Source organism: Styela clava, chromosome 9 (genome assembly GCF_964204865.1).
Source record: "Styela clava chromosome 9, kaStyClav1.hap1.2, whole genome shotgun sequence".
NCBI classification, from domain to species: domain Eukaryota; kingdom Metazoa; phylum Chordata; class Ascidiacea; order Stolidobranchia; family Styelidae; genus Styela; species Styela clava.
Window position 1 is genome coordinate 6530815 of NC_135258.1, and position 27093 is coordinate 6557907.

Here is a 27093-nt window from a genome sequence, read left to right on the forward strand (position 1 = left end):
CAAAAATGCCGCTTCAATTTTAAATGTCAATTCAAAAATTTTAAGTACGAAATATGGCCACAACGATTAAGTTTATAACAGAAATCTGCAATTTGAAGTGTTGCCAAATCAAATATTCAACCCTAGGTACCGTGCGAACGATAGGACATTGTAGTATCGATGACAAAGATCCCGGAACGCCTTCGAGATTCCAGAAAAACAACTTTCATTTCTTGAGCGACCCTTTTGGTTTAATTTTTGATTCAATGTAATCTCAAACCATTTCATCCGATGTACTTCATGCTATTTCTTCGGCGTTTCGCACTATTCAGGACATGACCATTTACCAAATAGTATTTAAATATGATTAAAAAGATAATGCTCTGCGAAATGTTAGAAATGCCAAATTGAATCAATAAACTAAAGAACAGATATGATACAGATATAGTATAAAAATAGGTGGTTGCGGTTGCGGAAAAAAGAATTAATGACGATGTATCAGGGGAAATAAACTTACAATGTTCTGAGTGAGTTCGGTCCTCTGAACGTTTTCTTCTGAATGATTCCGATTCTGTTGTGAGAGAGATCTCTGTAATAAAAGGAAATAATATTTAGATAAAAGCATTGCGTGTGAGTACTTTACAAGTGAATTGGGTATACACAGATATACAAGTTTATCTCAAACGGATATTCGGTTTTCATAATGAATATGAAATTTGACACCAGAGTAATAGCTACTTTGTGCTAAACGTTAATGCTATTACAAATTTGACAGCTGGGGGTACGATAAAAAATGCAAATAAAAATACGAGCGAGAGACATACCGATACAAACACGCGACTGCAATGAACCACTCAAAACAAAGTCATAATATCTGTCATGATGGAAAGGATGTTAATAAATTCGCTTATTTGAAAGTATTGGTCATTTCCACTAGAAAGAGATCGAATGAAGAGACGAAGTAGCGATTAATTATATATATTCACAAATGAAATTTGATAATAATTTATTTTATTACTCCAACAAAAATAGAGAACATTCCATGTTCAAGCAATATTTATTAAATGAGGATCAAACATAAAGCAATGATACAAATATCTACATTACATATTTTTCTGGTTATTTTAAAAATTAGTTTCTAAGAGTAATAAGTAATAACAGATGTCTGTGGTATTAGTACTTCGAACACGACCTTGCTAGAAAAATTGCAAATAGGAAAGAATATTTTACATCACTGTAATTAAAAACTATGGTTGTAATATATGACCATATCCAATGTTTACCAAGTATTAGAAAGTATAAGACTGAGATATTATTTGAATCCATACTATGAAAAGCTGTTAAAAACAGAACACACGAGGTTGCTGATTTACTTTTAAATATTTAATGAAATTACTTCTTATTTTTATTAGTATACCACTCTACAAATAAAACATTGATTACAAAGTGACAACTGAAAGTATTTGCGAAATGATGTCCACAAATTAACCAATGACCGGGGTCATCGAGCCACAACCTTGCTAATGACACGTCAAAGTGTCTAATTACTAAGAGTTGTGGTTTTGTATCTGTATCTCAAGGGAAATGTGAAATTAATACAGAGTGGTGTTGGTTTATATTGCTGGTTATTATGATATATGGCAGCTTCTCAGTATTAATAAAAGTTTAGGTTGCATTCGTGTTACAAAGTTCACTATAGAATAGGATACCATAGGAATATTAAAGTTTGCTTCAAATTGTCTGGCGCAAAAGACGTTAATTGTTAAAAGCGCCATACACTTCCACACTGCACACAACGCAACATATTACTAGATACAAGGTTATATACATAGGTTACAATAATAACATCAAAATAAAAACTAAGTCTATAAGTATTAAAATCATGTTCTTTCCTGAAACTGAATCCCGAAATTCGAATATTTAAATGAGTACAGATGAACGCAAGCGAAGTCAAATTTTTTAGGAGTGACATCATTATAAGACCGATATTGCGCTAAATGTCATTTCCTACCTCTTTATATTTGATAAACTATATAATCAGAAAAACAAACGCGCCGCTATTTTTTAAACGGAAAAAATCAGTATATAGAATGACCATGTAAACACCCGAACAAAACTGTACCACATGGTGGCGCTCTTTTGTTAACAAGGTGTAACACTTGATCTAGAACAAAGCTCACGCAATGTAAACACAGATAGTCAGAGAGATTAATTTCGTCTCAGAGCATAAAGAACTGATTGCTAACCAATAGCTTTATTAAACTTCCGAAATTTGTCACAAAGTGGGTAAAATGATCATATTCAGTTGTTATATTTCACTATATTTCCTGATGCAATTCAGAAATAACGTGTCGCTGACTAGATGACTCGCCGAGTCCTCTACGCCCCCTCCTCAATTGCTATGCGCCGATTTTTTTTCAATTCATTTATTCTTGCTTCGTGTCGCATATCGGTTATTATTGTGGGACAAAAAAAAAACATGAATTTAAAACAAAATAATCTAATTGAATCCTATATGGACATGGACTAGTAATCAGACGAGAGTTCGCGGTACGCCTTATAATTAGGCCGTCTTATGGGCTTTCTTTTCTCCTGGGATATGAATGATATCGTATCCTATGTCTGAATCAGATAAACTAAAACAGCGACATTGCGTGCAAAGTATCCACCCCTTGTTTTACTAAAGAATTCGAAATTCAACCGTTTCCAAATAAGGATAACTGGTTTACAATTCGAATTAGAATGGATTTAGTTTAAACTGATTTGAAAATTCCTTCCAATTTGGAAATACTTCAGCCGAATCTTGGGGTTTCACCGTATTGGCCGAGCAATTTCGAGCGATAAACTAACATAATTGTTACGTAAGAATGCATGTTTTCCAGTTGACTACTATGAGCAAATAGAGAAAAATATGGAGTGAGCTGAACTCTACACGGTGGATTAGGGGTTATTAGATTACATGTGGCCATAGATATTTCTATGGTAAACTCATAAGGGATTAAAAGTCAGTGTAAAAGACGAACGATGTGTAAACAATGTAAAAATATAACAAATGTTCTCCAGGTTGGTAAAGTATTTTAAGTGATCCGACTTTGATGCATCGGAAATTATGCCCAACAGTTTTTTAGACATATCGCGTGATATATGAATCCTATGATATTCTAAGAACAGAAGAGTTTGGGTTTCCCAAAGTTTGAAATTTGAGGATGTTTTATTATAAAATATACCCTACATTATAGTATGATATGAATAAAGGATTGTGGCTCACTATATAAGTGCATTCGGTAAAGACACAGATTTAAAAAAAAAACAATCATAAAACTATTCATCAGATATTGAACAACCTGGCCGTATTTGTGAAAATTTCACATCAACACCACGATAAGGCATCATTAAATGCTGACTAGCAATTTGAGTTGGTAAAAATGAACGCGTTTGAATACACATTATCATTTGTCAAATTCCATAAATTACTACAAGTGTTTTGCAGTTTTACAATCTGCGTCCCCGTCTTGCAAAAAGCTCAATCAGGCACGTATAGCTTACGAAGCAGCGTTGGCACTCGCTCATTATGAGTATTTAATGGTATTTTGTCGCGACACATTGACAGCTTCTTAATATCAGTTTACAACTTGTCACAGCTCCCGATAAGAAAACAATTTTTCAGATACGATGTGTTTTACGATTCGTGAATTATCGCAAGTTAATCCCTCTTCGGCTACGATTAGGTTAGACGTTGAGATAGTCCTAATCGGCATTTGAATGGCCTATCCCGCGGAAAAGGACATATTGGGCGCCCTTCTTCAATGTAACAAAAAATTGATTTGTGATATTAAACGCAATTTTAGCTATTCACAATTGTATAAAATCTTGCGGTAATCAAATTCTGAAAGAATTGGAAAATGGTCAAAAGTTTGAATGTGGCCTTTTCACATCTGATTATAAATTAAAGCTTATGCTATGTTTTTTACGGAGCAAAAGAGTGAAGCCCTTGGATAGTAACTGGGTTATAACCAATTTTTATTTCGAGCAGAGGTGACCGGGGACGTTTATTGGAGGGGGTTTTCTAATTATCATCAAAAACATTTGATATCAGATGTAGTATCCGTGCCTATAAGTTGCATATCCGTTACTCCTCTCGCTTCCAAACTTCTAATATTCTTTATCCGGGTGGACTTAGTATCATATCCATTCAAACGCCAGTTCAAAGCGACCCAAGGCCTCAATTGATAGCAACAAAGTATAGGTGGTCGCAGCCAAAGTGGCGCTGCTTGGTCACCCAGAGTAGCAATTATACAAGGTAGGATAAAGATGGCACAATTTTTCAATTCATACGAGCTTAAGTAAACTATGAATGATCGGGGCGTAATTCGAAGGTGTGTTTTTAGTGCTTAGTGTGGGATTATGAAGTCATACAGACAGGTCCTGTCCAAAAATGACCAGTTCTATAATACGATTCAAATCTATTCATAATCGGACACTTTACCACGTATTTTATGTCCCCGAATTTGTCGTATTATTTTAGAATTGTAATTCATTTATTTTACCGTAACTCGGCTTTGAATTGATTAACACAATTAAATTATTATGGCAAGACATTTTGAATAATCGCATCGGACTTGGATTGAATATTTTACGCAACGGAAAACTCGTTATCCGATGAAAAAGTAGGTTATTTTGACGAGTAGCGTAATCGCGAAGACTGCTTTAGTAGTCGTTGCATGAGAATTTCCGATTTCGAACCCACCTCCCCTTTGAAATAAATTCTAGTTGCGGCCCTGGACTACTATAGATAGTCTTACGTGTATTCTTGAATATTTTAAACATCAACGCTGCCGCGTGCCTATGCATATCGTACACGTCTTGTACAAAATGGCAATTCAAATGTAACAAACAAGGGCTTATTATTAGTATTTGGTAGAATCATGTATCACGTTTAAATACATCAAAACTAACTGTTCCAATTGGCAATTCATACTGTGGGGCGTAGGCTGTACACGTTATGAATTTGAGTCAAGAAATTTGATAGAATATAAACATTGAAACGTGCCTTATGTTGTGTATCTTGAACATTCAAAACCAACTTTCCTAATCCACCTATGTTGACGGACGTTAAAAAGGGTTGCTCACTTAGACGTAAATACCTTAACCCTTAGCGTAATTTCTGCATTTGGTTAAGTGAAAGCCATTACAAAATTTACTATGTTGTACATAAGGGTTATGTTTATACTAGTATGTGTGAAATATATGCGGAATGTATAATATTAGGACCCGCCGAATTCCAAATATTGAATTTTTAACTCATTTCACACTTATGAAATTATTTCGGGCGACAAATATTACTATGTTTAATATGCATTTGGTTATCTACCCAGAAGACAGAAAGTAAATCAGTAAAATCCTCTCGTGATTTTCCAAAACGAATAGTGTGCCCTAGCTCCTAATATATATATAATAATATGCATTTACTTATGTAATAAGCATAGGAGAGTTTCGAAATTTAGAATAAAGGAAACTTTAAAAGATCTCCTTTGGTTTTCTAATAGATTATTGTGCTCCGATTCCTAACATTTCTAACTAAAAGCTTTGAATTTGCTGTTACTAAAACTTCGCCATTTCGAGATATCTGTGCAAAAGACGCGCCGACCCGAGGCGATGCCATATCAATCAAGTTAGTCATTGTCAGTGTATGTGTATTGTGGTTATGGCATTGCAGACTATTTAGGTGGGATTAGATGGGTTAATTTTCAGCTTTCATTCTCAAACTTAGGTCATGGGAATATTTTGACTCATTCATAATAATTCGACCATAATTTTTTTGATGGATTGTTTTAAGTGTCTGGAATTTAAAACATTTTTTTTAGATAATATGGTGATTGTTTGCAAGTATAAAACAGCTGAAAACCTAACTTGTATATGCTAGACTCTTGATTCATAAATATGTTCATACTATTTAAAATACTTTTAAATTCGTCCCTACTTTGTTGTATTAAAAGTACCTTTATTGTGTAATAAATAAATAAATATCATTCCATTTATATTTCGGATGTGGGTTTGTTCTGTGACAAAGGAAATTTTATGTAAACAAAGTCGAATAAAACACATCTATTATGTTTTGTCTTCTTGGTCACGGTTCAATGAAGTCAATTTTAATTGGTTACTGTTGATCCGTGACAGTGTAGGTTGGTATAATAAAATCAAATTTATCGGCTTGGCTCCCACAAAGCCAATTTTAACTTGATGACCTTTCAAAATAAACGTTTTCTTGGCATAAAATTGTTTATATTTGAATTCAAGCTACACTGATAATGTCAGTAGAAATGATTAGACGGCTGAATCAATGCAAACACACTTTACACACTTTTAAATGTGAGCTTCGGCGTGAATTTTATCTCCGGACACAAAATATACATCCGGAATAATGTTATTACATATTGGTGTTCAGATTACGTATATTCTATATTTAGGAGGAAGAAAGTTGGATGTACAAATGTCAATTACAAGCCCCAAGGCCTCTACGGAAAATCATGAACTGAAGAAGCTCAAACTCAAAAAATGTGAAACGTTAATTAGATAAGCAGTTGGCTACTGTCAATGGTTATTTTTTCATCAAAAAAGACATGCTTTGCTTTGTGTCAAACCAAGCCATAGCAATCGTTCTACAGACTGCCATGGTAAAATTAACTTGGCCCTATTTTGATGTCCAATAATCCTCTTTTTACATCATAACTAATAAATTATAGAGTGATAAAAAATAGAACATTACAAACTATACATTTTTGTTAAATGATAGAATTAAGACACAATCTTTTAGGTAAAGAAAGCAAACTTCAGTTGCTGGAACAATTTGTTGCGACTAGACCACGTGGTTTTAAACCAAATATATGAATGATTTCAAAAAAGACCTTAAATGTCTTAGAAATTTTTTTTTAAATAGATTGTTTGAACAACCTTTAATCCTAAAAACTAAACATATACATTAGGACATTACACAGAAAGTTTTTTCAAAACAGAAAATAGAAGTGACGTACAGTTGTGTCTTGTATTTAAGTTGACCTCCAAGACCCTATATGCAAACATATACATTGGAGCATAATTTTTACTAACAGTTGTCGTATAATAATAAAGAGTAGTATGATCGCGAAAATTTCCAAATTGGTCCAAGCGTGTGCTAGTTCCTGATACATTGATCACATACTGGTCTTGTTAGGTAGATTATATAACTTGGTATTTTAGGTTATCAATAGAACAAATTGCCTTTGTTTTGTCTAACTACAAGTCGCAGGTGCGAATATAAAATATTTGTTACCTCAATTCAATCCGTATCAAAATCCAAAACGCAAAAATTCCTGGTTTTGAGACCACACGTGCAATATAAATAAAACAGTCGACTATTTAAGAATCTTCATACGAGTGGCATTTTTTACTCAAAAATACTGGTTGGGCGTTTATAGCAAATACAATACTTTAACTGTTGGACCAGCTGTATAGCAAATTTAATTAAAAATAATTTATAAATTTTCAATAAATTTCAAGGTAATGTTTAGCATATAAAATCGTTTGTGCGATCTTCATATAAATTTTTAACTCAAAAATACTCATCAATGTTTAAATATGATTGGACCGACTATATAGCTTATTCCAGTAATAATAATTTGCAATTTAATCCAATGAATCATATGCTGATATTTTGTAAGAATATTGTTTGTGGTATATATTAGAATAAGTATTCTATAACGAAGACAATTTTTTGTTTTATTTCTAACTAATACTTTCTATAATCGTCCCTAGAATAGTTCGCCATGCATTTTGGAAATTGTGGTCTTATGCCAGTATATAAACCAATTTCGATTTCCAAGTATTGTCGGAAGTTGTGCGGAATTAAACTTAAATATTATTACGACCTTTAACCCTTTAATAATACATGGACGCATTACGTGTAGTATGTTCTGTCACCAAATTTTCAGTTCAAAATAGGACCGGGTGACAATATTGCACAAGTTTGGCAAAAGTGGAGAGGGGTGTCACGGTTCACTACGCATCATTAGAGCTGCCTACATAACAGGAAGAGAATGTCTCGGTATGTGGATGAGAATCATCAGTAGAAGTAGGTGTTTTTATGAATGGAAATGGAGTGAAATATTGAAGAAGAATTTTGGTTTTGTAATCCGGAAGTTTAATACAGGATTATTACTTCTTTCCTTATTGAGGTCATGACAGATGATATTTCCCGTTGATTTATGACTATGACTTTAATAAGTGCGAATTAAAATGCTTTGTTAAAATGGGTTTTGGTATTGCCGAGAAGAATGAATTTTTCGTCAATCGGTGCTTTATTATATTAATTTTTTATCAAATAATCTGAAAGATTAAACACATAAAAACTCTAACAATACGAATGCTCTCTAGTTAGTAAAATATACAATGATATTAAGGCTGTGAGGTAAACAAGAAGATACCACTAATTTTTAATAACACAATGGGTATATTACTATTTCAAAACAGTATAAGTTTTGATGCCTTCTGTAATAAAAAGCATCAGTTTGAAAACATCCAAGTATTATTTTTGATAACGTTCGTGTAAACAATTTTCACAGTATCAAAACCGTTGTTTTTACAACAGAAGCAGTCTCAGCTGAAACGTTTATTTCTCGACCCAGCTTAAATTTAACGAAGGATAGCTTAATGTTTTTCGATTAAATATCAAAATTTAGTACTTAAACAAATTCCCATAAATTGTTCAATTTAAATTTTCTTCGATGACACGCTGCATTTTATATGTAGAAATGTTTACCTGGGCTTTTTTAGTTTGTTTATAAAGGCACCTATGTTGACAAGGAATTATCTGGTAAATAAATCTTAAGATAGAATAAAGTTTATTGAATTTCAGTAATGTGCACTAATGGAAGCTTTTACCATTTTGTTAAACAAATACCAGAAATAATATTAGTGTTTCCTGTCGCGCCTTATATTTGAGATCATTTATTCACTAATGATCCCAAACAACAGCAGGGATCAAGTCAGCCGTTTAGTATTTTTCAAACTGTTTACACAATGTGTCTCAATTTTTTGAATTTTATTTATCGAAATTAGCCATTTTTCTAAAATGTGTGAAAAGTCTACGATTAACTATAGTTTTTTTTTTAAAGAAAACCAACACAGTTATGACTATAATTACGGAAATATTTGATTACTGGCTTGACTGTGAATCGAACCCAAGACCTATAGTCTACAACACTAAAATGCTCGTTGAAAACGCTATGAATCAGACTTTTGCATTAACCTATTTAAATGTTGTTCAATTTGTCACAAGATACGATTGAAGCCCAAAGACATCAAAACCTAAATTTCGAAATCCCTGAGGTTTATCCGGTAACACCAATTGCGATCTCCTAATTATCATTTTCAAGCAATGACTGTTTCTAGTAATACGAATCAATTTGATAGATAGCATCTGAAATTTTGAATTGGACAAATAAACGTTGAAGGTGGTAGACGATGTCAATGTTTATAATAATGCTTTGCCTTTTGATGGCGAAGTTATCAAAAGTTTCTATTGATTACATAGAACATAAATCAGGAAAGCAATATCTAAATAAAATGCATATGCTATTGTTACATTTCATAAAACTAACGCGAATGGGATAAAAATAGAATCTGAAGTAAATCTTGACATTGTTTGAAAGTTCAGCAACCCCAATGGTGCTAAAATTGAGTAAAAAATATAATAGGAATGAAACTGCGGTGAGGTCAACCCGATTCATAGCATTCACAAAAGAGAATTGATCAATGCGCATACGTTCATCATAATTTGAACAACAACATAGTACAAGTAGATTCAGGTTGAAAAACGTCGCAGTTAATTCAATCATAATTTAAAAATGGATATTGAAATATTTTCACAGACATAAAGGTTGCGATATTTAACACTTGTCCATCAGACTCGAACATAGTTTAATGTACGAAATAATGTAATCGCCTTCACCCTGGGTGATCATTTCATGGGGTTGGTCGCTATAGCACAAAAAATGTTTTAACGTGAATCGTACTTCATACAGTTACTCGAGATAATACAAACAATTTTATCTATTTTCCCAAACACAATATCAAATCTTATAGATAATTCCCAAAAGGTAGGGTATCAATTGATCAAACTTTCACCAAAAAACCACAGTTAGTGGAACAACTGACGTTAGTATGAATTAGAAATTTAGTGGAAAACATTGTGCAAACTTGATCAAAGTAAGAACTATTTAAAAAAATTATATTATTGTGAACTTGTTGGGGTCTAAATCTCGGAGAAAACGCGTTTTTCGCTGATAAGATCAACGTCGATCATTGGGACTATTATTGTTCCGTTTGAAAACTAGCAATTATGGTATTTCTAGATATTTACATGCGATCCGAATTCTTTCATAAAAATTACTCTTTGAAGTGAAACTGCAATTTGGTATAAAATCTCTCCAGGGCCTCATAACATTCTCATTTAAATTTAGAAAAATGAAATATGATGATTTTTTGCATCTTCAATGAAATTTATTTATTTTTGTTAGATTAGGCCCAAAATTTCTTTGTTATATTTGGCAGATGAGTCATGGGTGATTAAACACATTCACGACGTCATAAGCAACTTTAAAGTCGCATTATCAAATGGTGTATTGATCGAATAAAGGGCTTATATTGATATTGAAGTGGAATATCGCGCATATAAATCACCACTTATGTCTGTGACCGCCGGTACAAGTGAACTTAATGGATTTTAAGTGGATTACGACATAATTTTAATATTATTTGATATTTGCCAACTTGCTGATTTAGTGTCTCTGAAATTGTGAAATCTTTTGTTGAAAATAAATTTCTTGGATTTCTAATTAAAATATTTAAAATTGGAATCAGAAAAATTCATATATCTCAAAATCGGAAATATAGCATTAGGAAACTGTTTATAAAACGTGTATAATGCATGACGAGGACTAAGGCGATAAAAATATCTGGCTTTACCACTAACTTTTTTGTGAGATTGTCATTGGCAATATTTAGAATATGAAAGCACTATCGAAATGATCATAAAAGAACAGTAAAATCATAATTTTTTCAGTGGAGGCATATCAAAGAACGAACTATTCAACTTTTAACCTATAAACACGTCAATTTGAAGTTGATACACCGAAAATTACTCCTCAAAGTGTAATTTTACGATATTTAGATGACCACACACATAGTAACAACTTTATCAACATTTTCGGAAATCCGAGAGCAGGGAGAGAACATTTTTAAATATTGGCTTTCTTTCAAGCAAGAAAACCCCATAAGCTACTACGCTTCAACTCAAACTCTTAGCTTCGACCCAATCGGCCAAACATGTAATACAAGTATTAACTTTGTGCCTATGTTCGCGTGCATCTTCCGCAATTTTACTTCTTTGACAAGGTCATTTGACCGTTTTGAAGGTCATGTTTGTAGGTTCAACCGGTAAATGATCTGTCCGCCGACCCTTTGGTCTTTATATATCGAGTAATCAAAAACTTACATACGCGCTACCAAACACCGATTCGCTGGACTTTTGCCAGTCAGAAGCGTAACATGAAGACGCTGATTATAATCATCTAAATATCAGGAGGGAGTCCAAAGATTGTCCACGTAGAATTGAATCCCAACGACGGATGTGACCTTACAACTGTTTTATTTGACCGTTATTTGTAACAAATTGGTTTAATTGCAGAAATTATAACCATGGAATTGCTACAAATGACTTGTAACAAGGCAGGATATTGTTCTGAAAGTGGAGGTTTCAACCTATCATATACCAGTTGCACAAACAGAAAACATAGCTTCTCATATCAAGTACAATATTGAGGGGAGGGGAAATAAGAAAATTCAAACTTTGAATCAATTATCACGGTTTGAAAAGAGATTGCAACATTTGTTACGGTTGATACTTATCACAAAATTCAGGTTTTTCAGTTCACCTACTGATAATAAATACCAGGGATTAGTAAAATTTAAATTCAAATTGTGACAGTATCGAAATCAGAATCCAAAAACCGATTTCATTTATACAACAATGCAAAGGTTTACTGTATGAGTCAGAAGTCAAAACGCCTACTAAAAGAATGTTATTACAATTTCGTAATGTTTTATTTCTAAAGAAGTTTCCGCCACTTCTTGTATTTTACGGCATTTACAAACTTCATTTAATATGCTCGGTTTATGCATCAGCACATTGTCATCTCACGGTAGGGCGTGGCAAGGATTTTGCGTACAAAGAATGCGTGAAACGTTATTACACCATCAGGTAGATGAAAGATTATAAGAACGCGAGAACGAACAACAGAGAAACAACGTGAAGCTGAATAATAATTTGGAGAAAACATTTTCCGCTAAATTATACTTATACACATTAGTTGAATAAACCGGCCTATTTCTTAGGATGTATTCACTTCCAATAGTGCATGGCATATTTGACCATATGAGCAAATAGCCCAAACCGGACAAACAAAAACCACTCTCTTGAAGTAAATTAAACCAAATACACGCAGCTCTCCAACCAGAAAGCTCTGGCGAAATATATATCAGCTCATTTGTTTGGCCAATTTGAATCTAATAGTATTCATTATACGAAAAAATACATCCTTGAAAAGATAAACTCTGTGATTATTTTATACATTATACAGTATATATATTTTAGAATCCACATCAGCTAACAAATATTTCGAAATTTTTTTGATCTATTTTTTGTTCGACTCTCTTTAATTCACGACATGGCATCACAATTTTGATCGATCGTTCTTGAAAGTTTCAACCAGGTGTGGAGTTTGTGGAACTCTATTTGTCGACATAATATCATGAGTTAGTGATCGCTGGTAAACGTGAGGTTTGGCGTAACATAAATTTATGTTGTTTAAACATGAAAGAATAGACGTTTGGGGTATCGAGTGAGGTACAGAATTGCACAATAAATTTCCGAAACCGCCATACGACGTTTCGCTCTTACTATTCCAAGTGTGCATTGACATATCTGTCTATACTAGACTACCGGTGGTGAGACAAATACCGATAACATGCACGCAGAAATGTAAACAATCGAAATTTACAGACAAAAGAAAAACACTCAACCCTTATTAGTAAACTTAGAGGTTTGTGGCTCTTAATTTTTCTAAATTAGGTAATGCTAACGACTCAAGGAACACCTGCCAAGATGGGGACATCAGAAAACTGCTGCCCATAAAGTAAACAGGGAAGCAAAACTGCGATTCGTCCCAAGCCAACAGTTATGTACACCGTCAACCAACAATATTACTTCTTACTATATAGGTATATTTGTAATGTCTATGGTCAGTCCCATAAAGATCAGATTACCTGAGTTTTTACAGGCACCATTAACTTTGACAGGTGGATAATTATAAAGAGGGAAAATCAATGTTACGTCATATTCAATTTCAAAGTCACCGAAACAGAAAAACTAATTGTAACATCACAACCGTAACGGACAGTTTGCAGTGTGATTAAACAATGATCAGTTTACACAGGTTTCCAATGTAAACTGTGAATAGGGCACAAGGTTAACGTGACCAATACGATTTGGTCTGCAAGTGCGTGTTTTAGATTTTTGTCAGATAAGACCAGAAGTTGTTTTAGGGAGTTAAGTATCCGATAAATTTTCCGTTTGCTAAATATAAGGTGTTGATAGCGAGAGCCAGAGAAATTTACTATTCTAGTGGGCTGGAAACTTGCCGGTATCTTTTTGCATATTTTGTTTTGAATCGTGGAAAAAGGCTTGGAATCATATTACTAATTACGAATTGTCTAAACGTTGAGGTATGTTACTTAAACACAGATTAGTATTTCTATATGTCATTAATTGCAAATATTTTGTTGTCCGCCCGCGAGTATGTTACCTGTCCACTGGGGTAAAAGATTGTGAACCTCTGGTCTAAACAAAGTTAAGCTAAATGCGGCGTAGTGCTTACTTACAATACCTGACTAGGAGGATATTTCTTCAACTGAAAAGTGGAGGTTTCCTCCATTTAAAAAGAGTTTGGCGCACTTTCATCTCCCGAAAATCAAAAGAGACTGCGATTTATAAAGAAAGTCAAGTGCAGGTATAAAGCGGTCACTTGAACTCAGATTCGAATATCAACCGCAGACGTTTGCTCAGGTTTAAAGGATAAAATACCAGTTTACAGACTTTATATCAATCGTAATGGATTTCTAATGTCTAGCTTTGCGGGTGGATTAAATAAAAATTAGCTCAATTATCTAAAAAATAAAACGCAATTTGAGATTTTTTACACAGCTTTTGACGTCTTGTCTGGTAGTAGGGGTGAATAAAATTAGCTTATTCATTCAAAAAATAAACGGCAATTTGAGACTTTTTATACAACTTTTGACTTTTAAACAAAATCCAATGACGTAAAAGTTTAAGTGGAGTCAACTTGGTGTATCCTTTGCTTCACACAAAGAAGGCTGGATATTTGTAATCATATCCAACTGTATGTTTGATGTGGTTCTAGTTAAAATAAGTCTTTAAAGAATAAATTAATGCCCTAAATCTTTTAACAAATGGTAAATAATGTGGGATTAAATAATACTCAATAGAAGTCGATTGTCAATGAAGTTTTCATAAAGTTTAGAATTAGTCATATTTACGACATTGGCCGTAATGCATGAACATTTTTTTAATTTGAAATACAACTGGAATGGTGCAGCAGTTGAACTTTTAAATAATACCTTTTTGTTTGAATTAAAATAAAGCACCGAAAAACCACAAACATGCGAGGATTAAATTGGGTCATTTAATAGTAAATTGGGCGTTTTTATGTTTATACACATTAAATAACAATGTGATACCTCGATAGAGAACCGCGGTAAATATTTGTCTGTGACTTAGCCGTTGTTATGATTGGTTATCACATTTGATGATGCCCGAGGTCGAGTGGGAAAGGCATCTGAACATTCTGAGAAAATCGGGATTCTGCACCGAAATGGTTTTAGTCTACACATGCTGAACTTTTGGCAAACCTCCAGCGAAGCTTTCAACAATACTTCCTGTTGGCGGTCATCAGTGACAGCAAAGAATACGTAATGCGTAAACTAATATCATGATCATTGAAACAAAAGGCATAAAGTCATCACACGGTTTCCTTTTTGATAAATTACGACAAGACAGGCAGTTTCAAGTAGAAGAACAAATTTGCGACCTCGTTTTCGTTCATGCTTGTCACTGTCTGTAAATTTCACGCGGGGTTAAAGTTTAAGAGTTAACGTATCATGATTTCAAAATCATGTCTGGAACAATCACAGAAGTAATCCGGAAGTAGCGTTTCAAGACGTTTCCCTTGTAATAAGTTGTATATAATTTACACTAGTTCGAAGTTCAAGGGTTAAAGTATCATCATTTCAAAAAGATGTCTGAAAAACTACGACGTCGTTGCGGAAACGGAAAGAAATATTGTAATGTATGATTTGAGCCAAGATTTGAAAAAATGTGTGCACGAAAAAATGAGCAAACTGGTCTGAATACTCGTTTGAAAACGAGTAAATAAATTAGATTAGTATGTCCCAAGAGAGTTTAAAACTGGTCCAGACATTTTTTTAAAGTTGTTAGATCTCAAATTGTCATTTCTATAACCAAAGTAAAATGCTTATACGACTGAAAGAATCATAATTTGACTTCATGCGCTACAATTTTGACAGATTAACGACTAAGACAACTGGAATTCAACTTGGTGCTAGCCTATGAATATTTAAATTTATCATCATCTATTAGCATTTTACATCGCAACATTTTTATTGCTTGATGATTGCAAAAAAAGATGAGCATTCGATTGGTCAAATACAATAGTGGCATTTCTTAATGAATACCAAAAAAAAGGTACGATCTGAAATGTCACAGAATACTTCTATTCGGGTTTTAATTTTGGTTTGTCTCGGGAAAATTAGTTTTATATAGAATGTCAAAAATCTAACATATGTTACTACGCAAGTAGGAATTAAAGTTAGGGAAATGGGTTGTTGAAACATGTTTATTCAATACCCAAGATAACGTCGGTTGCGTGAAAGGTATAAATAAACTAACAACATATAGGTCCACATATTATAAATTACGCTTATGTTATAATAAACCTCATGTTAAATGGTTTAGATACCATCAGAAAACTTCGGTAGCGAACATGAAAGTTTGTAATAATTCTTAATGTTTGGCGGTTTGAGAACAAGCGTGAGGGAAGATTGAAAATTGGATAAGGTAAAATCACCTTCCGCTGAAAGTGAGACTTCTGCCCACAACGGAGAAAAACTGTGTTTAGCTTGTCACATTTAATTTAGATTTAAACAAATCATGAAAAAGTTATGGTCATGTTTAACTTGGTAATTTAATATAAACACAAGAGATAAAATGCCCTATTATTACAATTATGAAATATTGAAAAAAAATCTTATCCATATGTCGATATTTTTATTGATTGTGTTTGAATCCAGTAAATCGTAAAAGAATTAACGCAAAACGTGTTTTATTCTATGACGTTAATGTTCGAAAATATCAAAGGATTGACACCCAAGTGGTGATACCGTCTACTTTTATGTTAAACAAGAGTCGATGTAAACAAATGCAGGTGAAAAAACACTTGGACATTACGAAGATAAGTAAAGATTGTAAAGCATAAATTACGTTATTTTTTGTTGTACAATCCAGCGTGATTCTTATTCAGAAAGGTCATTTTGTTTATCATTGATTCATTATGACATATTTGCGTAAATCAATGCTTGAACGATGCTTTGTTTTTGGTCAAAACGGATTTATTAAGTCATAAATCCAGATCAAAGACGCTTCAAAGACAATGTTTGTGTGCAAAAAAATCGTCAACTCTTTCAACGATATTTTTGTTTATAAACTCCTAAATATTATATATATATGAATACTTTTATGAACGCTTAAATGAACTCACTTGACTATAAACGTTGAAGGTCTTTTTGTGAATTCCTTTATCCAAAATGTATAGAAAAAAAGTTACTGTCAGGAGGGGGCTTTCAAAGTGCAGAATAATATTTTTTAAATATGAGTAAAAAGAGGGAATTTACCTTCACATTATTAAACTCATACTCAAGATATAATGAACCAAAGCGATATAAACTGTTATAAAACTTTGAAAATTTGGTCCATATATAACAATTTGATTTATTAAAATATATTTGTGAGTTGAAAAGCAACGATAGGCCAATTTCGAGCTCCATTATGGTGTGTAAGATCAGCAAGTGCATGCGATCTTTCTTTTATCTGATTGTCCTTCACTAATGTTACAACTTTCCATTACATGCATGTATTTGCTAGCGTTCCACATCAAGTTAAATATAAACGTTTTGAACCCGAGTAAAAGAAAAATTTAGGCATGAAAAGTTGTCAACTTTATGACAATAGCCGCTTTGATTATTTATCGATAAAACATGAATTTTCGCGGTAATTATTGCAAATTTCGCGGTTTTCGCGTGAATATTATCAGGATTTTACTAATTTAGCAGAAACGTTAACATAAACCAACTTCCAATTTAACACTGATGAGTTGCTGATAAACCATGAGAAAGTTTTATGAAGATTCTAATCAACTTTTTACTTGAAATACGCAGTAGAGGGTTCTGGGATAAAGTAAACATGACGGTATTGTATTAGCAAATATCTAGATTCGATTTGAGGATTATGGCGTAACCCAAACCTGGTACACACACTACGCGAGTACCCAAATTTGAACTTGAGAACACTTAAAATAGCGTTAGTACTAAACTACATTCTTGAGGAAGCTTATTGAATACACAAATACCAGAAATATAGTACATTTAACCACCCGCGGCGCAACGAAATACAACGCAACCCTCTCTTAACACTGATCCAAATATTGATGTTCATTTAATTAGCTTTTGTGGACAATACAATAGGGGTTAAGCTAATGTTGCTGTTTGCTGTTTTTCATAAAAATCCAACTAGCTTAAGCTTTTCGGGACACAGGGCCAATTCTTTCGTTCAATTAAATTGTATCATTTGTGCTTCATTCATTTTTTTTTAATATTTGTAAATGCTGTAATGACTATGCCAATTGGCCTGAAAACCTATACGTGGAAAGGTTTAATTTGAATATTATAATAACCCAGAGATTCATTTTACGCAAGTCAATTTCTGTTCGAGTATTTCTAATTTGTCTACTATATATAATGTACATAATCAAGAATAATCTCAAATTTTATTCTCAAATGGTCAGTAAAACAGTATTTACAAATAATTGAAATTGCTATAAATTTTCGAAACTTGTTAATATGCAAATGATATGTAAAATAATTTTCTTATATAGTCTCCACTCGTATTGATAGATTTTCATATCTGATTGCTGTTGCCTTAGTACAGTATATTTAACACGCCTTTACAATCTGTACATACTCTGAGAAATTATGATGAACATGGTGTCCGTGTGAGAAAATCTCGTCTATAAGTGCGAAGTTATGTTAAGATTTTACACTTATTGTAAAAATAAAGGAGTATGAAATCGTGATGACATTAGCGTATCAACTTGTTCAAGAAAAACAGTATCATTGACTTGACCAATGCACTACGAGCTTGTATGAGGTTAAGGTTAGGAAGTGAGATTTGTTTATACGTCGCTTAATCACGTCTTTCGCTTTAACAAGACCTTATTCGGCAGTCACTGATATTTAACGATATGTAAGGAGCTACTTTTACTTGAAAGAACCTCAAACTTTCCATTTCGACATCGCATACTCAATTTATTTCACCCTTAATTAGATGGGAGGACCTAGGATTCAAACTATCAATGAAGAGGATACTCGACTCTTCGCCCATGTCGTAACAAACTTTTTCATATTTTGAAAATATACTAAATAACTAAATACCCACTCAAAAATGTCGTGATCACCACACCTACAAGTGGTCAGTCACACAACGTTTTTCGTCTTCGCATATTTTACTATTATCTACTAATATTGATGACCAATCCATCATACTTATGACGTCACATTGGCGATTATGAGGATATTTTTAATGTTCAAGTAGCAACACGGCATCAGCGTGAAGATTACTGTCCATAAGAGGAGAGATTATAAAAATTATAAAAAACTTGAATTCAATAAAAAAAATGAAGAATCATAAGAAGTGATCAAATTTTCGTATTTTTAATAGAGGAGCCAAAGTCTAAACTATAATTGTTGCGATGAAATTCCCAACACAAGACAATCGTCTCACATATCCCATAATCTGACAGTACTACAATAGTTATATCGAATTAGATGGAGAAACTGGAAATTATACATCCTAATCGAAACAAACGGCGTTTCAGCAAAGTAAACTGCAGTCAACGGCGAAGCTGTGGATAAGAGTGTTAGCTCCCTGTTCCAAGCATGGCATTCCAAGCATGTACCAACAATGTTAGACCAATGATTCGTGGCTTAAGATTTTACTACCGTTGAGTAAACATTAATACCCAATAAATTCTTGAAATATTTCGAATTTTTATGATTTGTGATTTTTGTGGCCACAATTTTGATGAATCGTGAGTATCAGACAGATTAATGAAGACGGATATACGAGAGCTAAAGAGGAAGATGAATGGTCGACCATCTTGAAAAACTTGTAAATGTGGTGCCAACCACAATACTTTAGAACAGTGAACAAACTTTTTAAGCCGCGCCCCCTTTTTAGAATTTTTAACTTTTTCATCAGCTTCACGCCCCACCCCCTCAAAAAATTGCCTACGTCCCCGTTGTGGGACGCGCCCCACCTTTTGAGAACCACTGCTTTAAAATGTAAAATTCACAATCAATATGCAGTGAGAATGATACATCTATTTTAGGACTGCAACTTTGTGTAATCTGACAAAATTTGTTAACATAAATTTCGAAGGTAAAAATTATGGCATGGATTATTAAAGTAGCTATATTTAAGTGCCCTTCCGTCATTTCAGCCCAAACCTTTTACACTATCCGCCAACCTTAGGAAACAAATTTTATAAATCTTGAGGAACAACTTTGTTACAGAAAATTTTTCTGACTTATTCGTGAAACTAAGATACCATTAACCATGATTACAAAACATACTTTCATGTTAATTCTCACGCATAAAATATCCGAAATGTAAATTCCAAAACAAAGGAAATAATTACAAATAATAAGTATATTTAAAGTACCTAAATGCTAATTTTGAGATCCTAACATGTTGTTGTTTGTCTATGTTTTGATTACTTCGCAGATTAAAAACGGGAATTACACGTTCATGTGGCTAATCGTGTGAAGTAATTTGTAATTTTTATTATTTTACAAAGCTTCAAAAATTCTATATTTAACCTAAAGGCGTATTCACAGCAAATGATAATATTTTCTCACTATGAATAAGTGATTAGATTACAATATTTAAAATCGTGAATCCTAACGAATGTACCAATGTTTAGGAATAGTTTGGTAATTTGATATTCGCCCTTAAAGGCGTATTTGAAGATGATGATAATATTTTTTTTCTTATGGCTATGAGATTAAGTTAGTTAGATTCGTGGATTTTAACAAAAAGTACCAATGTTTAGAAATGGCCCGCAAATTCGATATTCAACCTAAATCATATTCGAAGTAAAATATTATTGATATAGTGTGTGTACCAGGTTAAGGTTAGGTCATAATTTTATTGCGATTTTCTTATTTTAGTTCTATTACGAGTCCAGGTACTGTCTGTGTTAGCCATGTGAATATACCACCGCCCATATTCTTCCGTCCCTTTACACAACTTGATGTAACGAAGGCGAACAAAATCAGTTACCTCCATATTGCTACACATACTACTAGAGCGCCAAATATAATATACTAAATACTGGTGATTAAGTTTCTGCGCTTTGAATATAATTTGAAAATGTGGATCCTATCGAGCAGAAGCAATGTTTTGAAATCTGTCATTTTTAAGACCAGAAGAATTTTATATTTTACCACCAACAGACCACGTGAATAAAAATATTTTCAAATGATTTGGTGGGTTTTAACCGAAGCACCTGCGCAATATAAAACAATAAAAAAATATTTGGTTCACGGAAAACTATGAACTGTCTTTAAAAGACTTTTCTTGTTTACTACTATAGTGCCCTACCCTAAACGTTACGGTATGTGGAAGGGGAAAACGATCCTATTTCTTAAGCTCAAACATAGTTAAGAACAGAAAAGAAAAAAAAAACAAGGTCTATCAAACAATAGCGCAATATTAACAATTTTTTTTTGACTTCTTGAAAAATTGCTCGAAATAAGGTTACATTTTTTTCTGAAAAAAGTAGAAAACCACGTGGGCGGGGTTGTCGGCAACGCAGTTTAAATATTTCGGGTTCAACACCCAAACGCTCGTCATCGGAATCATGCGAGTTGCAATTCCTGCAATAACGTAGGTATTCCCTACATATTAGTAGATAAAGCTAAAGCTAAGAGCTGTCTTCTAAGGTAATTTTTGAAAAGTCTAATAACAAAACAAAATCGCGCCAATTGACTTTAAACAATCTGACAAATTTGACAGATCCGTTAAACCTATTTGAGAGGTTATTATTCACTTAAAATATTTCTGTAAGAGGATTCTAATCCTGGCGCTAAGATGATAGTCAAGTAGTACCTGCGCTTCCTTCCTCTTTTGGTTATATTTAGTCAAGCAATAGCGCATTCCGTGCAAACATGATGTAAACAAATTACACCAATTTGTTTGCGGTGTAAAAACCCTTTAATTTAGATTTCGGTTCTGAAACATTCCCATGAATATTCTTGAAAAAAAGTAGAACCAAGTTTAAACCTTAAAAAGCTGAGGCTAAAATTTTAAATATACTTTTATATGAAACAAAATCGAATGGGGTAAAAATTATTTTTTATTCTTCACAAAATCAAAAACATCTCATTAAAAAATATGAAGAATACTATCAAAGCGGATTTATGGGAAGTTGACAATTTGAATAGGAAATAGTAAGAAAAATTGAATCCAAAATCATATTCATAAAGTTTCGTTTGGTAATTATACTTTATGAAACTGTTTTGGGGTGAAGATTCACCAGTTAGTCCTATGGTTTTCACAAACATCCATTTATAGGAATTTGTAAATATGAATTTGTTTTGTTTTTGCTATTTTTGTCGAGTAATTGGACTAAAAACAACATTTTGTAATTCGAAGAATTGTTGTGTCTGACACTTGCATTCTGGGTTCAAATGTCGAGTTTGGTTCAGAAAAGTTGTCGATTCACAGTTTGCAACTTACTTGACACTTTGTGGTGTTTGTATTGAAGGCGGCAGAAAGGTCATGAGTTCAAGAGGATTATGGGTTTGGGTGTGCAAGGGATTTTGGGAAATGACGCAAATATGTACATTAATCATTCGAAAGAATATATAAGGGTGATCCGAAAATAGAACCTACAAATTTCTCAATTACTTCTACAAAAATAGAGAAAAATAATTTAAAACTTGGAATTCTGCTTGTGTATGATTATACCCAATCGTTTCAGTTGACGCTTTGCACAAAAGTTATGTTCTTTCTAAATTATATTCCATATCATTTGGGTTCAACTCTTATCGGATAATCCTGTACGTATACAAATAAGGCCAAAACAAACCCAAATGCTGAAACAAACCCGTGGATTACACATTCCAATTTACTCTATTTATGGTAAAATTTCCATTTGCCTCTGTTCAAAACTTGGTTCCTAAATATGTTGCTTTTATACAATAATTTTTGAAAAAACTCTTTGATCTAAAGTAATATTTTCCTGATTTTTTGTTTTGAGTGTACTCGAAGAACATTTTATAATGGAATATTTGGAACAATCGTATCTAATTAAGTCGAAGATTGGTTGATGTGTTATATAAATTTAACACGACCTCTGAACTCGATAATACTCTCGGGTTTATTGACCAACACAGTAAATCGGATAGAAGAGATGAATGACCACCAAGTCAAGTATAGAATAGGCAAGAGTATTAACAAATTCAATTCAAATCTAGTCATCCGTTGTTATTTTACCTCCATACGTGACATAGGACCTCTAAAATCGCTTATCTTGACATCTGGGGTCCCGGACACTTGGGTCTCAAAACAAGCTCTTCTTGTTTTGAATCTGATTACTGAAACATCACCCCGTTTGGGGTACTTTTTACCCCAAATCCGCTCGTAATCCAGGAAAAACACAGAACGCCGTCGTGGGAACAAAATTAACGATTACTGTGCAATCAAAGAACGTAATGTAACAACTATTCGTGACGCCAAAAAGCACTTTATTAGAGTTCTCCATTGCTGGAACCTGCAATGAAATCATTTATTTGCGAAATTCTTACTATCTCATATTTAAATGCTACGACTTCTCAAGCTTAATCGATTACAACGACAAAATATCCGCTCATAATATTGCAGTTTGGTCACTGTCCGTATGTCATGCGTTTTTCTATATGAGAATTTGGCCCAATTAATCCTTATTCGAGTATTTTGGCTTTTGGTGGGAATTTCGATAATAAAATATCATATTACATGACCATGGTCAATTGACCAACAAATTGTGATAAGTTGTGAAAACATGACGAAAAATTTAAATATTAGTTTTTTTTATTTCAAGTGGAATTTTACATGTTTGCTCAGTAATAGGTTTTATACAATGAGATTTTCAAAAGGTAATCAGTTGAAAAGTATCGGTAAGTTTTCAGCTGCATTACTCAATTAGACATCGTCTATAATTTACTCTACATTGAATACCTAGTATATTAGTTTTGGGCATTATAAAAATATCATTATAAGCCAACCGAACTAACCCTTCTAAAAACTTTGTAAAATTGTTATTTCAGGCACACAAATTATCCATTGCCGAGGTTCAACAAATTCAAACCAATTATCCGTTAACTAATTACAATTCAAACACAGACTAACTAACAGTCTAACTTGGCATTGACAGATGAAAAATGACTTTGTAATGGTCAGTCGGTCAATACAAAACACTAATCGATCAATAAATGAGCTGGCCAATTTATCTTAATATGATATGGGAGTGGGAACATTTTTTTGGTGCACAAATCTCTTATAATCAATTTCACAGCCTATAAAAAGTCAATTTTTGCGCCGTTCGTGTCGTAATTCTTTAAAACCAGCGCTATAATTTTTGCCCCATCAGATTTTGGTTGATGGATTGTTAATCTTGTTAGTAGATGACCTTCACCCAGGGTCGAACCCCTGGGGTGTGAATTACTCCGCCACCCATACTGGTCACTCGCTTATCAATGACCTTTTGTGTGGAGTTTAAATTGAGTGAAATAGTTTCACCGTTGGGTTTGTTGTTCCAGTCATGTCTTAAAGGCAGAATTTCATTTGATCAGCTGTACTTAATCTAAATCTACATTTGGACAGTTAGAATTTCTGGGAAAATTGTTTCGGTATTTGCAAGCTTATTCAAGTAGATAAGGTTTGCAATCGAGCAAAATTAGCTGTGTTGGAATTTGGACAAAATATAGACTCTTGGGCTGAAGGTCAAGCTTTCCCGGAACAAAATGTATACTTAAAAGCGTTTCAATAACAAATTAGGAGCGTCGAAAATGTTTATAATTATTATTACTACGTATATAATTAACATCAGCTGTTTCGTAAAGTGTTTTCAAACATTAAACATACTGTGAACGGAACTAACCTATCTAACGTAAGACGGTTAATAATACCTCACGATGCACGCTTTTCGAAACTTTGAATGTTAGATCCAATATGAACCAGCAATTAGCAGTAAATAGCAGTGCAGTACAGATTTGGTAAGTACAGAAAAACAGTATTTACGGCCTACACCTTATCGTAGTGACCAGGACTTATTTTTATGCGAATATATTTATCTGAAGTGTTAACTCACGTTGACTCAGAGACCCCGACCTTAGTCTGTGAGCAGCTATGCAAACGGTTTTAAAAGATATTGAAGACTTTTTGTATGATGCTCAAAACCATTTTTACTTGTATATACTGATTTGTATTTGAATTACAGAAAAAGGAACATCGATTCGATCATTTGAAGTTCAAATTCCCAAAGTCTCCCGACAGATGGTAAATTGTCAGCCATGACATGATAATTTAATTAGATTTAATTTCCTTTCCTTTGAATTCACATCCAACCCTAAAATTGCGGCTATTTTACAATAGTGAGGTATAAAACATCAATTAAAATTTTTCCACTAAAATTTTTATTTTAACAAATCAGAATAAAATTGAATACGGGGACTGGAGAGACACTATGAAATAAATACATCATATTAGCGCAAGCGTCTTAATCAAGTAAATTACAATCTCATATCGTCGAACGTTTGCAAAAAATGATACTACATATATGTTTTTAAATCTAAATGGGTTTAATCCACAAAAGAAAACGTCAAAACCTCGCATATCGATCTTCAAGCAAACGAAACGACGATCAAGAGATCTGACCTCATTTGCGGGTGGTCAATAGATCTCGACGAAAGATGAATTCTCCCTGAAGAATTGTCAGAATGATTTTTCATCCGCTAACTTGTTTGAATGTTCAATCAATCAACTCAACACCTATCAACTTCTGCGTAATCGAGGATAGGAGTAAAATACAATGGCATTTCGGGCTACGAAATGGCCTAGTCGTTAAAGCGTTTGACTCAACTGTATTGGCATTGTAGGTCTTAAGTTCAAATCCCAAGCTCCACTTCACCCAGTTTGTAATAGATTCGGAAAGTAGTTACTCCTCACATATTGAGAGATATCGATGTCCGCTCGTTCAGAGCGACTTTTCCGGGCGAAAGGCGAATAATCCTCGTTTAAAAAATATCATCTACATACATGGGGCATTAATCATTTTGTACCAGTTAACATAACCCGCTGCAGAAGAAATTGCTCAATAAACATGCATATTTAGCATTTCCCTGCGACTAAATGTTTTAAATTACACCAAAATATTATTCAATTTTACACGTTTTTTATTAGTGCTATCTTACCTCCCTGTCGTACGCAAACGCTCCGTTGGGCATTCATATTAATATCCTGTGTCGTATAATCGTAAATCACTATTGCATTTATTAGTTTGTGACAATGTGTGATCAAAGGTACAGTACAATATGATGGTATTCTGATTTGAATTAATGAGCGGAGCGCGTTTGTTTATCGCCACGACAGATTCTTATTCTATATTTCACTATATTCCAAATCTATGACGTTATTATGGAGTAATTGAACTCCTCTCTTAAGATATTAATTTATCTGCTTTGTATAAAATATTTAACGTCGCCATAGAGTATTTGAACTCTTCTTCATGTCATTAATCTTTCGGCGTTATTCGTAATATTTGATGACTTTTACAAAAATTTCTTAAGCTAGCCACTGCCTCGATTACTATACTCCAAACATCTGACATTATTATATAGTATTTGAACTTCTGTTTAAGTGATTAATCTCTCGTCGCCGTTTGGAATATTCGAGTATCGTTACAAAAATTTTCGTTCGTTACTGGCTTCATTTGTGCGTTTAGAAGACATAAAAGTCGGCACATCAAGTAAATATTTTGAAGTATCCAAGGGCGTGTTGCTCGACAGACCTGGGTCGGATTTTAAAATTAGGTTTTTAATTATAATATGCGAAAGAGGTGTCAAAACGAATCGCGTTTATATTCTTGACTTATCCAAAAGCCTAATTTTTATTGTGAATTGTGATGTCGAGATTCCCCAAACGTCTCCTTCAAGTCCTTCGACGGCAAATCAGACCCATAAGCACACAAAGAGTGTACTTCTGTGGTCAAATTTGGAAGCAAATTAAAGATGGCGCATTTTGAAGACATCTTGGACATGTTTGTGCGATTTTAAGTACATTGTGACAAAATATGACATCATAAATATTTTGTTGTTTTGTTGTGACAATATAATTGAAGATCTTCTTCAGATATTGACAAAGGGAAAGAAACTCATCGAAAAGTCAAAAGTATTTTAAAAAGAAGAGAAAAAGGCGTACATTCTATTCTTACTGTACCTAAAACTTGACATAGTAATACAGGTTCTTCACTTAACACATAATGTTTTTTTTTGTTTTATATCGACAATAAAACGTGTTTGGTTGTTCGGTATTTGCATAGTTTGTGAGGA

At 33.3% G+C, this 27093-nt stretch overlaps 1 protein-coding gene across 4 annotated transcripts in view; it reads right to left on the reverse strand.

The window, feature by feature from the left end:
• The window catches only part of LOC120338737 (slit homolog 1 protein-like), an 87351-nt gene that overhangs the window by 31498 nt on the left and 28760 nt on the right, over positions 1 to 27093 (reverse strand). For all 4 annotated transcript variants that reach the window (XM_039406669.2, XM_039406667.2, XM_039406668.2 and 1 more), the window contains exon 5: positions 497 to 568. In XM_039406669.2, coding sequence (XP_039262603.2) covers positions 497 to 568 — 72 coding nt within the window. The remainder of the gene's footprint in view (positions 1 to 496; positions 569 to 27093) is intronic.